This window comes from Gambusia affinis, linkage group LG11 (genome assembly GCF_019740435.1).
Source record: "Gambusia affinis linkage group LG11, SWU_Gaff_1.0, whole genome shotgun sequence".
NCBI classification, from domain to species: Eukaryota; Metazoa; Chordata; class Actinopteri; order Cyprinodontiformes; family Poeciliidae; genus Gambusia; species Gambusia affinis.
In genome coordinates this window covers 23290182-23303944 of record NC_057878.1, presented here as the reverse complement: position 1 = coordinate 23303944, position 13763 = coordinate 23290182, and the positions used below count along the sequence as shown (strand labels likewise).

At 37.0% G+C, this 13763-nt stretch overlaps 2 protein-coding genes across 2 annotated transcripts; both read left to right on the top strand.

Moving 5' to 3' along the window:
• Positions 1 to 871: 871 nt before the first annotated feature.
• On the top strand, positions 872 to 3846 carry cryba2b (crystallin, beta A2b). Its single transcript, XM_044132590.1, has 5 exons — positions 872 to 916; positions 1590 to 1779; positions 2540 to 2681; positions 3004 to 3146; positions 3471 to 3846. The coding sequence occupies exons 2-5, from the start codon at positions 1622 to 1624 to the stop codon at positions 3616 to 3618; spliced, it is 591 nt and encodes a 196-aa protein (XP_043988525.1). The 5' UTR covers positions 872 to 916; positions 1590 to 1621; the 3' UTR covers positions 3619 to 3846.
• A 5825-nt stretch (positions 3847 to 9671) lies between these two features.
• fev (FEV transcription factor, ETS family member) lies at positions 9672 to 12284 on the top strand. Its single transcript, XM_044132588.1, has 3 exons — positions 9672 to 9720; positions 10342 to 10413; positions 11132 to 12284. The coding sequence occupies exons 1-3, from the start codon at positions 9672 to 9674 to the stop codon at positions 11671 to 11673; spliced, it is 663 nt and encodes a 220-aa protein (XP_043988523.1). The 3' UTR covers positions 11674 to 12284.
• The last annotated feature ends 1479 nt before the right edge of the window (positions 12285 to 13763 follow it).

Genomic DNA, 13763 nt, shown 5'->3' with positions numbered 1-13763 from the left:
GAGCACATAATAATACTCAATGTAATACTCAAAACAAAGGAAACACAGTGACGTAGCAGGCCAGCAAACAGAAGAAAATAACATGATAGTACAATAAAATAGCAAAGCTAAACATCAAGGTGGCTGAAAAACTTTAAGTCCTAAAATTAGGTTGTAATATTTTTTTCCATATTTTTACATCTTTACTTGCAGTGCTAATTCCAGTGACTGAACTTGTGCTAATAACACTTGAAGTATCTTCAAATTATATTTGGTTTAGTTCTAAATTCGCATCTCCATTCTCCATGTATCACCAGGTCATTATGTCTTATTGTCATGAGTGTAGTAATTGTCTCAGCTCTGTGTGAAAAGGGAGGTAAAAGATGCAAATAACCCAAATTCTCCTGGGCAGAGCCAGTGAAACCTTCACTGCAATAGTGCATCACTTCCTCCAGCTGACCAGCATACCCTGGTACAGAAGGAAACAGACTCCGTAAATGAAATCAACACACACCCAAGTACTCACTGTGTGGGATGCCTAAACCCCTTTCCCCACCTAGAGTTTAGGATTCAGTTTACCTACAGCAGAGAGAGTGGGGATCAGCTCCCAGAATGTCTCTATTATCCCGCTACACCAATCAAACTGTCGTGTCAGTGCGTTGCCATTGTATAGTCCCAGGTCAGGTTGCCAACAGCCATGGCTGCCGTATTGATGACTAAGTCAGTTTGGGGCTCTGAGGACAATGGTGCTCTGGAGCCTCCACAAAGCACGAGGCTAATGCTGCCCTTTCAGGCGTCCTGCTCAGCTGCTGAGTGTGCAAGGCTGCTGGGTAAATGGAGCGACGCAGGTCCAGGGGGCCCAGCCCTATAAAAACACAGGCGAGGGTCTCCTCCCCGACATTGATTATACTGGATCTGTCCCACCTCAGTACTGTCTGTAAGTATGCCCACATGTTGCCTCAAACTTAGCTACAAGAAAGCAGATACAGTGGTGGGGAGACGGGTGTGAGTGATTGGGGTGGAGCCCAACAGGAAGCAAGATGCTGACATATATTTTGCATCACATAGGTCACTGATGGATGTACTTTATGATCTTTTGTTTTCAGAGATAAGCCTGGGTAGATATGGATATACAATTAATATTATTATCTATTGTTTATGTATCTGTCTAATATCTTAGAGAATATGTAACAAGAATGCTTTGAGGGTTTTTAGTGAGCTTATGTTTGTTTTTTTAAGCTAGCAATATACAATTTTTCTTACACCAGTGATTATTTATTGATAAAGCGGCTGTCTGTAGAAAAATAATGGATATGCAAATATTTTTTTAAATAAAATATATTATTTATTTCTATTTGGTTTTGCTACTCATTTTAGTTTTGGATTGTTGTATTTTTGAAACAAGAAGGGACTCTTGAATTTTTGAAAGACTTGTCTTGTTTTATTTGATTTTTCTATTAATTTAAGCTTTAAGCTCATCATGTATATAATGTGGGTATATAGTATCTGCTTTAACACACAAAGAAAACTTGATCTTTCTTGGATGCAACTCAGAACTGATGGACACTTTTTGCTGTGAATAAAATGTATGTTTTCACCCCATTCTGCAGAGAAACACCCCTCAAAGGGAGAAGCAGCAGCCATGAACCCTCAACAGATGGAGCAGATGGGCCAGTTCAGGATCACAGTCTGGGAGGAGGAGAACTTCCAGGGCAAGCGCTGTGAGTTCATGCTGGAGTGCCAGAACATCATGGAGAGGGGCTTCAACAAGATCCGCTCCATTAAGGTTGAGAACGGACCGTAAGTTAGCTCTCCGATGAATTCCTGTTGCTCAGATACGCTTGTCTATAACTCCTGGTGTTCACAATTCACTATTTTTCTTTTTTTGTGTGAATTATCTTCCAGCTCAGCTAACAATAAAGGTTACCTTTACCAATACAGATTTGCACCACATTAATGCTAGACATTAGCCATGCCTTTATTAACAATGCAGCTGTCAAAAAGTATGGCAGTTTCAGAATTCTTCTTAAATATTTAAAAATATATGCATTGGGATTTTCTGAGCTAAAACAAAATACATTTCTTTTGATTTGGTTTAAAAAGTCTGATATGAGGAGATATTGTCCAAACAAAGATCTAATAACAAAAAAAATGTACATACACATGGAAAATGCAACCTGTGTTTTTATTACCCTTATATTTGGTATGCATCATGTGTGTGTATACGCATCCAAGTGTGACCCTGTTTTTGATAAGAGCTGGCTGTGAGCAGCTGCTGGCTGCTAGCCAGAACGGCTGCCTGGCTGACTGACTGACTGCTGATCAGATAAGGCGCCCTGGGTGCAGCAGCACTGCACTGCTTAATGTTTGCTTTGTGTGAGACGGTGACAAAAGAAGCTGCATTCTGTTTTTATGCGAGACCAAATTGTGGGTGTTGGGCTCTACCTATCACAGGCGGACAGTTTTAGAGTCATTTGTTATCTGAACCAAGTTTTCTGGAGTGTTTTTGTAGCATTTTGTTTTTCAGTTCCTCTGATCCTTACTTCTCTCTGCTGTTCAGGTGGGTGGGCTACGAGTACCCAGAGTTTCAGGGACAGCAGTTTATCCTGGAGAAGGGAGATTATCCTCGCTATGAGGCCTGGAGTGGAAACAGCAGCTACAGAACCGAGCACATGCTTTCCTTCAGACCCATTAAGTGTGCCGTGAGTTGTCCCTCACTCACTTCTCTTTTCCATCTGTTTTTATAAAAATACCCCTCCTCATTCCTTTGACTACTCTGCATGTGTTGAAATAATTTCATTTTGGTTTTAGTCTTGTGCATCAAATCATAGCAAGCAGCCATATATTCCAAACATAATGAAATCTGCAGACATGCTTAGTCTAATTTATTTAGTATTGCTTGAAAGAAAAAGGATTCAAGGTTGGATGGTGTTTTTTTCTTTCAGTATCAACAAAGGAATATTAGTAGCTATTTTGATGTCTCTTCGCAAAAGCCTTAAATATGTTTAAACGTGTTCTCTGCAGAACCACAGTGACAGCAAGGTGACCCTGTATGAGTGTGAGGACTTCCAGGGCCGTAAGTTTGAGATGTGCGATGACTACCCCTCCCTACAGGCCATGGGTTGGTGCAGCAAGGAGGTGCCCTCCATGAAAGTCAACTCAGGAGCGTAAGTCTCTCTTCATCCCATCTCCTAATTTCTTTTTGTCTTTGCCTCTGTTTGTCCTTGTTGCAGGCCTAATTTTTTCAGTCAGTGTAATTTTTCTCTTATGTTTCTATGATTGTGTCATTTTCTATAGACTTAGATATTTCCTGGTGTAAATTAGTGGGAATTTAGGATGCTAACTCCTTCCAAAACACCACCATTTATGACTTTGTTAACCTGAAAATATATACAATCAATAAAATCTTTTAAAGTTGCCACTTTGTTCCTTGAATTCTTCTGAATCTTCAAGCTTTCACTTCACTTTGCTTGTTCTGTTCCTTTATGCAGCTGGGTGGCCTATCAGTTCCCTGGTTACCGTGGCTACCAGTACATCCTGGAGAGAGACAGACACCAAGGCGAGTACAGAAACTACAACGAGTTCAGCACCCAGGCTCACACCAACCAGGTGCAGTCCATTCGTAGGATCCAGCACTAGATCTTCACACTGCCTGCCTGAACCAACTTAAAAAAAAAAAGAAAAAGAAAAAAAAAAAACTTCCTTTCTAATTGCTTCCTCACCTCGAACCCTGGACAGACCTCTGTCACAGAACAGTAGACTAACTCTTTCTATCACTCTGTGGCTCTGGATGTATGGATATACACTTCTACTACCATGCTGAAGCATGTTCTTGAAATAGGAAATAAAGGTTTTTCTTCCAAAATAGAGGCTGTTTGTTGGTATTTATTTTTTTCATCTCCAATAATTTTTTTTCATCTTAATTTGGTCAATTCATTCCATGGCAACGTCAGAGCCCATTTAGCTTTGTGAGCAAAGCTGCTATCAAAGTTAGACATTGATTTGTATTTATCAAGGACATATCTAGCCTTTCATGGAGAGATTTGATTCTGTTAGGCTTTAGGATGTGTAGTGTTGTTCTTGTCATACTGTATTCTTATTTCCAATAAACGAGAGCATGAGATTACTTTTGTTTCTATTATTTGTTTTACAACTGTTACAATTTGCATACATTAAAAAAAAATAAATAAATAACATTGATATGTAGTAGTTGGCAACTTTATAAACTGAGCCCATCCATTCTTTATAGATGTATCTGGCACCGATATGTGGAAGAAAACTTTTTGCTTTTGCATTATCAACACAAACTAACTTAAAAGGTCCAAAATAAAGAAATATAACAGTGAACAGAGGAGAATTGAGTTTCTTACTATGCATTATAGTGTTGCAACATACAGAGAAAAGGAACTTTGATTATTTTATTCTAGATCATCCAGATTACCATTTAGTTTAACTCACCCTTAATGTTTTGTAGGACTTTGGTCTAGGCAGTGAAGTCTTTGCAATGTTGTTGATTTGGGAAACCCCCTTTTCAGTGCCCCTGCAGCATCGCACACCCACCCACTCACAAACAAAACCTCCTCTTTTAAAAATCTTAACTTTTTAACATTTTATTATTTAGAAATGTTGAAAAGTGAAAGAGAAAACATTTTTGCCTTATAGAGAAGGAGAGTGGATTCAAAATATTTTTATTTTGAATCACAAACTGCATTAAGAGGAATCAATGATCAATGTTGAACTACCAAGCGGGACATTACATACATGTGTAATGTGTTTTATTGTCTACTTGGTGATGGGAGTACAGGGGCTGGTTTGAGGAAATTAATTCCCTCTTTGGGACAATAAAGACTAAAGTCTACTCAAACTCTGGCCAGTCTACATATTGTGTTCTCACAAATTAGGTGCCAACATTAGCCAACTACTGTGCTCAGTAACACATCCACAGACTTCAGAATAAGCAAAAGAAAACCTGTTTGAAAACAAACACCTTGTCTAGTGGACTTAGATTTGCATAAGAGAAGGTTGAGTGTGTCTCCTGAACTATCTTCCATAGATATGACCATATGCTTTTGATAAGTGTCTTTCTAAAAAAACCAACACTGATTGATTTTCAGTTTTTGCCAGATTTTGTATTTCAACAAGTAAATGCACTCTATGCACTGTAACAAGGTTCCCAGGACCTATTGGAAATGAGACAGGCCCACAGCATCACAGATCACAGTTATTTCTGGAAGTGAAATAATGAAACATTTATTCAAATTAAAGTTGGAGTCTTCGTAAAGCAACAAGCGCTCCAACAGTTGGGGACAAAATGGGGAAGTTGTTTCATTTTGTACTTGCACATGTTCTCAGTTCTAAGAACATTGTATGCTAGAAGAGTGTGAAAAAGACAGTCTACATCCTTTAACAGTCGAGCAGCTTAGTTTTTGTTTGCCCATCCTAATATGACACTGTTGTGTTTATCCTTGACGTCTGCCAGGATCCTGGTGTGTGTTTACTTCCATTTGTTGGTCCAGGACGTTGGATTCCGCATTACACCCCAACTGGCCTTACTGTCCCACGCCCAGAAACAACAGGATCTTTGATAAATGTGTAACTTTGCACACACACCTTTCTCAAATATACATTCCTCTACAACCCGATTAAAGGAGCTGCTGCGTGGCTGACACAGAAAGGACACTTGAGTAGTGCAGGGAGCTGCAAGAAGTTCTTTGCACAAAGGTAAGTCAAGACTCACTGGCAAAAGGAGGTCTGCTTTTATTCATCGTGATAAGTTTGCTAACTGCAGGATTGACTGCTGTATTTTCTAGCTGGTTTAGCTAACAAATAACTAATGTCGACAATGTATATTCAAACTTTCTAATCGTTTGAGCGTAAGGAATATGTCAGACATATGTTCTGCTCTTTCGCCCAGATCCGAGATTGACTTGTTTTCAAAGCAGAAACAAACATCTGTATTTTTTTATTTTTATTTTTTTTGATTCTTTAGTGAGTCTCTGGTGGATTTCTATGAATTTCTGTCTTCCCGGTTGAAAGATCGCCTGCATATTTTCCCTCTATTGCAACCACGGATTAAGTCTAGCTTCCAAGGCTTGTTTTAAGTTGCCTGCGACTTGTACTTGGACACAGGCAGCTAAAGCAAGTCTGGGACGCTGGAGATATGTCAGCGAGAACATCTGACGACAGAAGCCAGAACATAAAAATTATATATATGTGTATATATTTATATATATTTCCCAGAATGCATCGTGACAGTTTATTGAAAAAGTGTTATATTTCACCATAAATCTTAAAAATGATTGCTGTTTTATGTAGCTTTATTGTATTTTCCATTTTTTATATGATTTCCTTTCTGTGTGCATGGCAGAACTCATATGGAGGCATTAATAATCAGCTAACTATATTCACACAAAAATATATGCTTATGATATAAGATGCTAATAGTTTTGTACTTTGAGTTCCCCTTAGATTCACTCTATGTTTTCTAATTGAAAAATACAAGTTTGTAAGCTTAAAATAAGAATTAATTGCCTAGACACTGAAGATAGTAGAAATAATAACTATTTTATATCACTTAACTTCTGGTTTGTGTTTTAGAGCCTGAAAAATTGCCAAACTACACATAAATCAGCAGCATCTATCAGTGTCGGTGTGTGTTTTCTCTTTCAGGATCATCATGAAATATGCATGTTGTGGGGTTCGCATTTATTTTCAGTGAAGCTAGATGAGATAATCAAAGATTGATTGGAAGAGAAAACAAAAAGAACAGAACGACATCCAACACATGAGGGAGTCAAAGCTGGAACAGTGTACACAGTCACATCATGTCCACGTTTGAATGGTTTTAATTTGGTGCCCATATTTGCAATTTTTGAGAAGTGTTCTGCATGTTCTTTTTTTTTTTTTGCATATTCTTATATAGTGTATTGGAAAAGCTTTAACCAATGACTTAATGATATTAATAAAATCTGAATAAAATATTTCAAATGTGTTGCCTGTTTCTGTGTATTACAAATGTTTTAAATGTGTTGCAGTTAAACTGATACTGATTCATTTAGTTAATAAATTAGTAGAACCACCTGGTTGTTACTTGTGAAATATATGCAAGAAACATCATCTATATTATTTGCAATAATTGGGCTTTATTAGTGGCAAAGAAAACATCAGCAGCAGTGGAATTATTAATAAGAAATTTACAACTTATATAATAACAGTTGAACATTGGACACAAAGTATTGACACCTTGTTATGATTTGTCACATTACAAGCACAAAATTTGCATATTTTTTTAAGATTTTATATAATGAGCAACACAAAATTGTGCAGTGGACGAAACAAATATACAAGATTCTAAAAGGTGTGCCTTGAATAACTCACCTCCTTAATTCTTTTAACCGTTAATTTGCATCAAGTGAAAGTAACTGTATCAAACATCATTTAACATCAGATCCAGCTCTTCTGTGAACATTTCAGAGGTTTGATGAAGAATATCAAGGGAACACAGCAGATAGTTCAATGAGAAAGCTGTGAAGAAGTTTAAACATACTAAGATGTAGAAAAAATTTTGCAAACTTTGCAAACTTTGTACATCACAAAGACCTCTGTTCCATCCATCACCAAAAACAGCAAAGCTGTCAATACAGGTCAGTGCCAGTGAAATAGATCAGAAAAGCATCCAAACGGTCTATGGTAACTCTGGAGGAGCTGCAGAGATCCTCAACTCAGTTGTGATAATCTATAAAAGTGACAACTTTTAGTAATGGACTCCACAAATCTAGCCTTTATAGAAGGGTGACCATTTGTCACAAACTGTGTATGAGACACAGCAAGCATGTGGATGGAGGTACTTAACTCTAATGAAACCAAGATTCAGCTTTCTAGTCGACAATGGTTCTGCAAAACCAATGGGTGGAAAATAACTGTACATATCTAAACACACCATTCTTTGAATTCAATTCAATTCAATTCAATTCAATTCAGATTGAATTACATTAGAATTTTCAAAGACTTACAGTACATAATCAATTCATTCAAATTCAGTACATACTGTATATTGCAATTCCATGTATGATGCAATGATGCAATAATTTATCCAAAACAATGCCCAGCCAGGTTTTGACTGGCTGGGCAGTCTGTGTGTGGACATACTTTTCAGTATCAACATAAAAAATGATTTTAAGTGTGACATTGTTACTCTGAACTGAAATTGACGTAGTGGTCAGAATTGACTGAAACAAATACTGACTATATCTATATCAACCATGTGCAGTTGTTCTACATAATGTTTGAATTTAACTTTTTACATTAAATTACTAATTTAGAATTTTTTGTTCATATTTTAATTTAGTAACTTAAACTTTCTAGATCACAGCAGATAGTCAAGCTACAATATCTGGGTTAGATTTAACTCCAGATTTTGACTAGACCAATCCAAAACTTTCTTTTTTTAGCCATTTAAAGGTGGATTTACTGGTGTGCTTTAGATTATTGTCTTCTGCATAACCTGAGTTCACTTGAGATTATAATCCTGATAAAGTTGGTCCACAAAATATTTTTTTCCAAAGTCTTGGGGGTTATCAATATATATTTTTTTCTTTTTTTTTGTGTGGAATTGTCAAAATCATCTTAACTGAGAAAAGTGTTGTTTTCTGGGCTTATTTGTGATCTGTGGATTAATTTGTGAATGAAAATGGAGTGATTTTAGTAGACTAATATTGCCACTCCTTCTCAGTTTGCAAATAGTTCTCATTATGGTTCACTGGACAGCCAAAACCTGGAAAATGGCTTTGGGACATTTCCAGACTCATTATCTCAAATTTGCATTTTGATCAAAAACGGAATGACATTCAGTTCAGAAAAATGTGACTTTAACAAACTCTGCTGCTCCTAGAACAGTGGTGCCCTCAGGTCCATCCTGCATGTTTTAGTTCTCTCTCTGGTGGTAGTAACAACCTTTTCAGCATGTCAATGTTCTTAGGCCTTCTAGTGTCCCATCATTTGATCCAGGTGCCTTAAACCAGGGAGAGAACTAAAACATGCAGGATGCCGGCCTTGGAGGACCAACTTTTGGACACCACTGTCCTAGAAGAAGCAGAAAGACATGAGCTTGCACCAATGAGCATCAGGGCCCATGGTTTTAAAGTTATGACCTCATTAGCCCCAGATTGAGGCCATATAACCTTAAACCCACACAGAGGATGGTAGGAGGGATGAAATGTTCTTGTTTTCCTCTGCGCATTGAAGCGCGTTTTTCAAGGTAAATATTCTTTCTCCAACATGAGGCAGGTCTTTGTTGTTTACCAAGAGGTAAAGAGGCGGAAAAGTGAGGGGGATCTGAACTGGTTTCCATGTCAAACACTTCAATTCACCATAGAAACTCAGATCTTAACGCGGAAACTTTATTAAACTGTGATGGTGGATTGATAAGGGCCGAATTTCTATCGGCCTCTTTTTATTGTGGGCACCGGGCGGGCTGACAGAGGTAAATTGCTCTTTTAATTAAAGCAATGCACCAGGGGAAATTGCTGTCTGAATATTGTCTCAGAGATGGGGGCCAGTGACAGTTGCCTGGAAACTTCAATCTGTCCACCCGCATTTATTCCAGATCCCAGTTATGAGATAAAGTTTAATAAAAATCTTTTGCTGCGCCACCGCCGAAATGAAACCCAAGTCTTTGTGAGCATCTGAACACAATGAGACAGGACCGCGGAGGAAACCTCATGTTCAACATGTATCTCTCAGGTTCGTCCCGCTAGGAATTAGTCAAACAGGCTTTTATGATAGAATTGGTTGGATGTTTGCAGCGCTGTGGAGTCCAGCAGAAGAAGATGTTCGGTTTCCAGGCCAGAGCTGAGCCGCTTCCCTCTGAAAGCCCGTCTGCTCTTTTGTCGGAAATCGGAAATCCTTTTTCCTGGACGCGTTTCCTGGCTTCTTGCAGGGGGGACCGCAAGGATGACATGCTTCATGCACTGGACTCTGACTGCACCAGAAAGCAATAGGATTTCATTTCGTTTGCGCATTTATGAGTATATTTTTGGTGTAAATTGGTGCAAAATAGTCCACTTTAAATATTCAAGAAAAAAATTGAACACCCTTTTAAAAGATGGGGGGATTTGTTGTGTTTTGTGAATTTAAATAAATTATTGAGTTTTTATGCTTTTCCAAATATTGTATTTAATGCATTTTTCTGTCAATTGTATAATCATTTCATTCGCTATTTAATATACAGACCCTTCTTATTCTTCTTAATATCTAAACCAGGTTAATATCTAGAAATTATGGAATTTCAGGAATTCCATAAACTATTTTGTAATGCTGCAAATAAATATATATTTGATGTTATTATTTCTGTTTTGACTTCAGATCCAACAGAAAATCTGTTGAAAGAAAGCAAAGGAACATCTTGGAGTCCAATAAATACCGGAGTGCAAAAAGGTAAGAATGAACCCAAAATAATCATAAAAAAATATGAATTTGTCACTTTGTTATTCCATTGCTCGAATGTTATGCTTAGAATACTATTTTAGTGATAATTAATATCAAATATTAGCTGAGTAGTAAAATATGGATTCTTTAAAGAAGAAAGAGTAGTAGATAGTACTTGATTTTGGTATCATAACATTAATATTTTTTTTTGTTTTAAATACATATTTGATAAATATTGTTGAAAAAAATAATTATCTACTTCTACATTGTAAACTATGAATGTTTATGTGTCAAAGTTACTACATACAATTTGAAAATATACTTTATTTAATAAATAGAAAATATTGAAAATTAAAAAAGACAGAAAGAAAGAGAGGAAAGAAAGAATCAAAGAGAGAAAAAAGAAAGAATTTAAAAAAATATATATTTACTTTAAGTTGAAATATCCGACATCAATAACATTGACATCAGATTTTCTCTTATTTGATGACACACCGTTCCTCAGTAAAACTAAATAAAATATTTTTTATGTAATAGAAGTGGAATCTGGGGAGAATAAAACCCAGAATGATTGTAAGATCTCAAAGGAGTTGTTGCTATAAAAGAACTGAAATCGAGTTTCTTCTTCTCTGATCATAGTCAGATTAAAGTTTTCTGTCATGGATATTTCTTCGAGAACATAATATTGACTGTTGCGTGTATGTTTTTATTCTTCCTCTGTCCCCAGGCAGCGGACAGATCCAGCTGTGGCAGTTCCTTCTGGAGCTCCTCTCGGACAGCACCAATGTGTCCTGCATCGCCTGGGAGGGCACCAATGGGGAGTTCAAGCTCATCGACCCGGATGAGGTGGCCCGGCGCTGGGGGGAGCGGAAGAGCAAGCCCAACATGAACTACGACAAGCTGAGCCGGGCGCTGCGCTACTATTACGACAAGAACATCATGACTAAAGTGCACGGCAAGAGATACGCCTACAAGTTCGACTTCCACGGCCTGGCGCAGGTGTGCCAGCCGTCCACCACGGAGCAGGCCATCTACAAGTTTCAGGGGAACTTCTCCCCGATCCCCTTCTCCGGCATTTCCAAACTGAATCTCGTCACGCCCGGCGTGGGTCCCTCGGGTTTCTCCTACTGGCCCGGCTCCCCACCGGCGGCCCTTTATCACAGCCACAACCTGCAGCCTACGGGGCCCTTCGGCACCGTGTCTCCGTCTCACATCAGTTGCGTCAACAACATCAACAGTCTGGCCAACATCAACAATCACTACAACTGACTCCTGTTGCACATTCCATGCCAGACTTGGAATAAATAAATAAACACGAACTGGTTTTTATTTGCGCCCCAAATGTTGAGTAATTCCACCGTGATTTGGACAAGATTTTTGAAAAACGACATTTATTTTATTTCACTCAGCAAACCTGCCTTTTTCCACACTTAGCCTTGTAAATTTTGGACTGCATTTTATCCCGGTATGTCGGTAAATTATTAATTAGAATCAAAAATGAACATTACGTCCTATTTTATTATATTCCCCAATTTGATTATATATGGTTCTTGTAGATATGAAGTAAATAATTTCCAATAACTTGAATCATTCTGACCCTTTCTTCAGACTACTGCGTAGAAACAACCAAGATGTGTGTTAAAAACAAACAAAAAATAGTTTGACTATGCTTAAAATTGTTTTTCACTCAGATGTAATGAATATTTAATAAATGAATAAATACATCCATTAGAAAAAAATCCTCCTATCATTTGACACAAACTACTTTTCTGCGCTAAATGTCATTGTTTTGAAATATAAAATTTCTGATCTCCACTCAACAAATTTTGAATTTCAGAAATCAACAAACTTTTATTTATGACAACGTGTTTTTTGATAGATAATATAGCCATTAGATGTTTCAATAAAATGCTAAACGAGTTGTTTTCTCCTTTCTTCCTGTCTCTGTCTTATCGATCCCCTTTATACATTTTGGTCGATCGGAACGCTACCGACTCTTTCAGATATAAAATGGAGCCACCTGCCAAAGGGAGATTTACGGTCCATGAGGCATTTCGGACGCGACAGGGAGACATAAAGTATTTATTTTTCTACTCATTACTCTACAGTGAGCAAATGTGCTTTTATGATTTCAATAAATAAAATTAGGAATGTGACTGACGTTGTTTTACCTTAGTCACTTTCATATTTATCCAGAGTTGAAGGGTAACAGAACCATAAACATAAGTAGATATAGAAGTGAAATTTAGAATAAAACAAAAATAATGCCTTAGGTCTAATTGATCGCTGTAAATATGTATGTTTAAGATGCACAGAATTAACTAATCATAAAGGAAAAATAAAAATATATACATCAGTTTGAGAATTTAAACTATCTTGGACAGCATGGAAAATGATCTGGTGCCTTCTTAAATGAGCTTTGCCGATGCTTTCCCTTCCTCTCTGAGAATTATTTTTTCTATTATGATAGATCTCTGGCGCCCCCTTGTGGTGTAGAATCGGTATTTTAGGAGTTGAATTTGAGGTTCAGACTACATAAAGAAAACAAAAAACCTCAAATGACATTGATAAATGACTGCTTGCTTAAAAATCGCACTACACTAAAAATATTTATAGAAATTTAAACTTTTTCACCTTCAAGCAGTACCGTCAAGTATTATGTGTGAAGAAAGGATGACATTATTGAACCAGTCTCACGCTTTTATTGCTTTAACTGAATTCATATTAAATATCTTGTGACGACAGGCAAAATTCCAATCAGTGGAATTTCAGTTGAGAAAAAAAAAAAAAAATTTGATAAAAAGAAAATAAAAAAATTCACGTTTATAAATAAATGTCTTTATAAACATACTTCCTGATGGTCTTCCGTCTTGTGACTTTGTAAAGTGCCAAAAGAATTAAAAAGAGATATTTAGATTAAAGAAGTTAAGCCGTCAAAGCGAAACATTTTTGAATCCTTGCCGACAATCAGATTAATGAACGACAGTAAATGTTTGACTTTTTTAGCCTTCAGGTTTTATGGTTTTATCAAAATGGAAAGTTTTAAACCAAGTCTTTAAAGCAGGCAGAATTTGAGAGAGATTCATTTTTAAGAAAGAAATTTAAATTCTGTTCTTTATTTAACAGGAACCCATTAAAGGGAAACTTAAGCAGAACAGATATCAACTCCAGAAGTAGCAGAAATGAAATAGCTACTGCATGACTTCTCTACAGTTCAGAGTAAATATAATTCAGCTAGACAGGACAAGGATGTAACTTTGTTCTAAATCTGGAACAAATTTACAGAAAACTGGTAAACAACTGCAGCACTGAGTTCCTTTAAATCAAGTCTAAAATCCCACCTGTTTTAGACTTGCTTT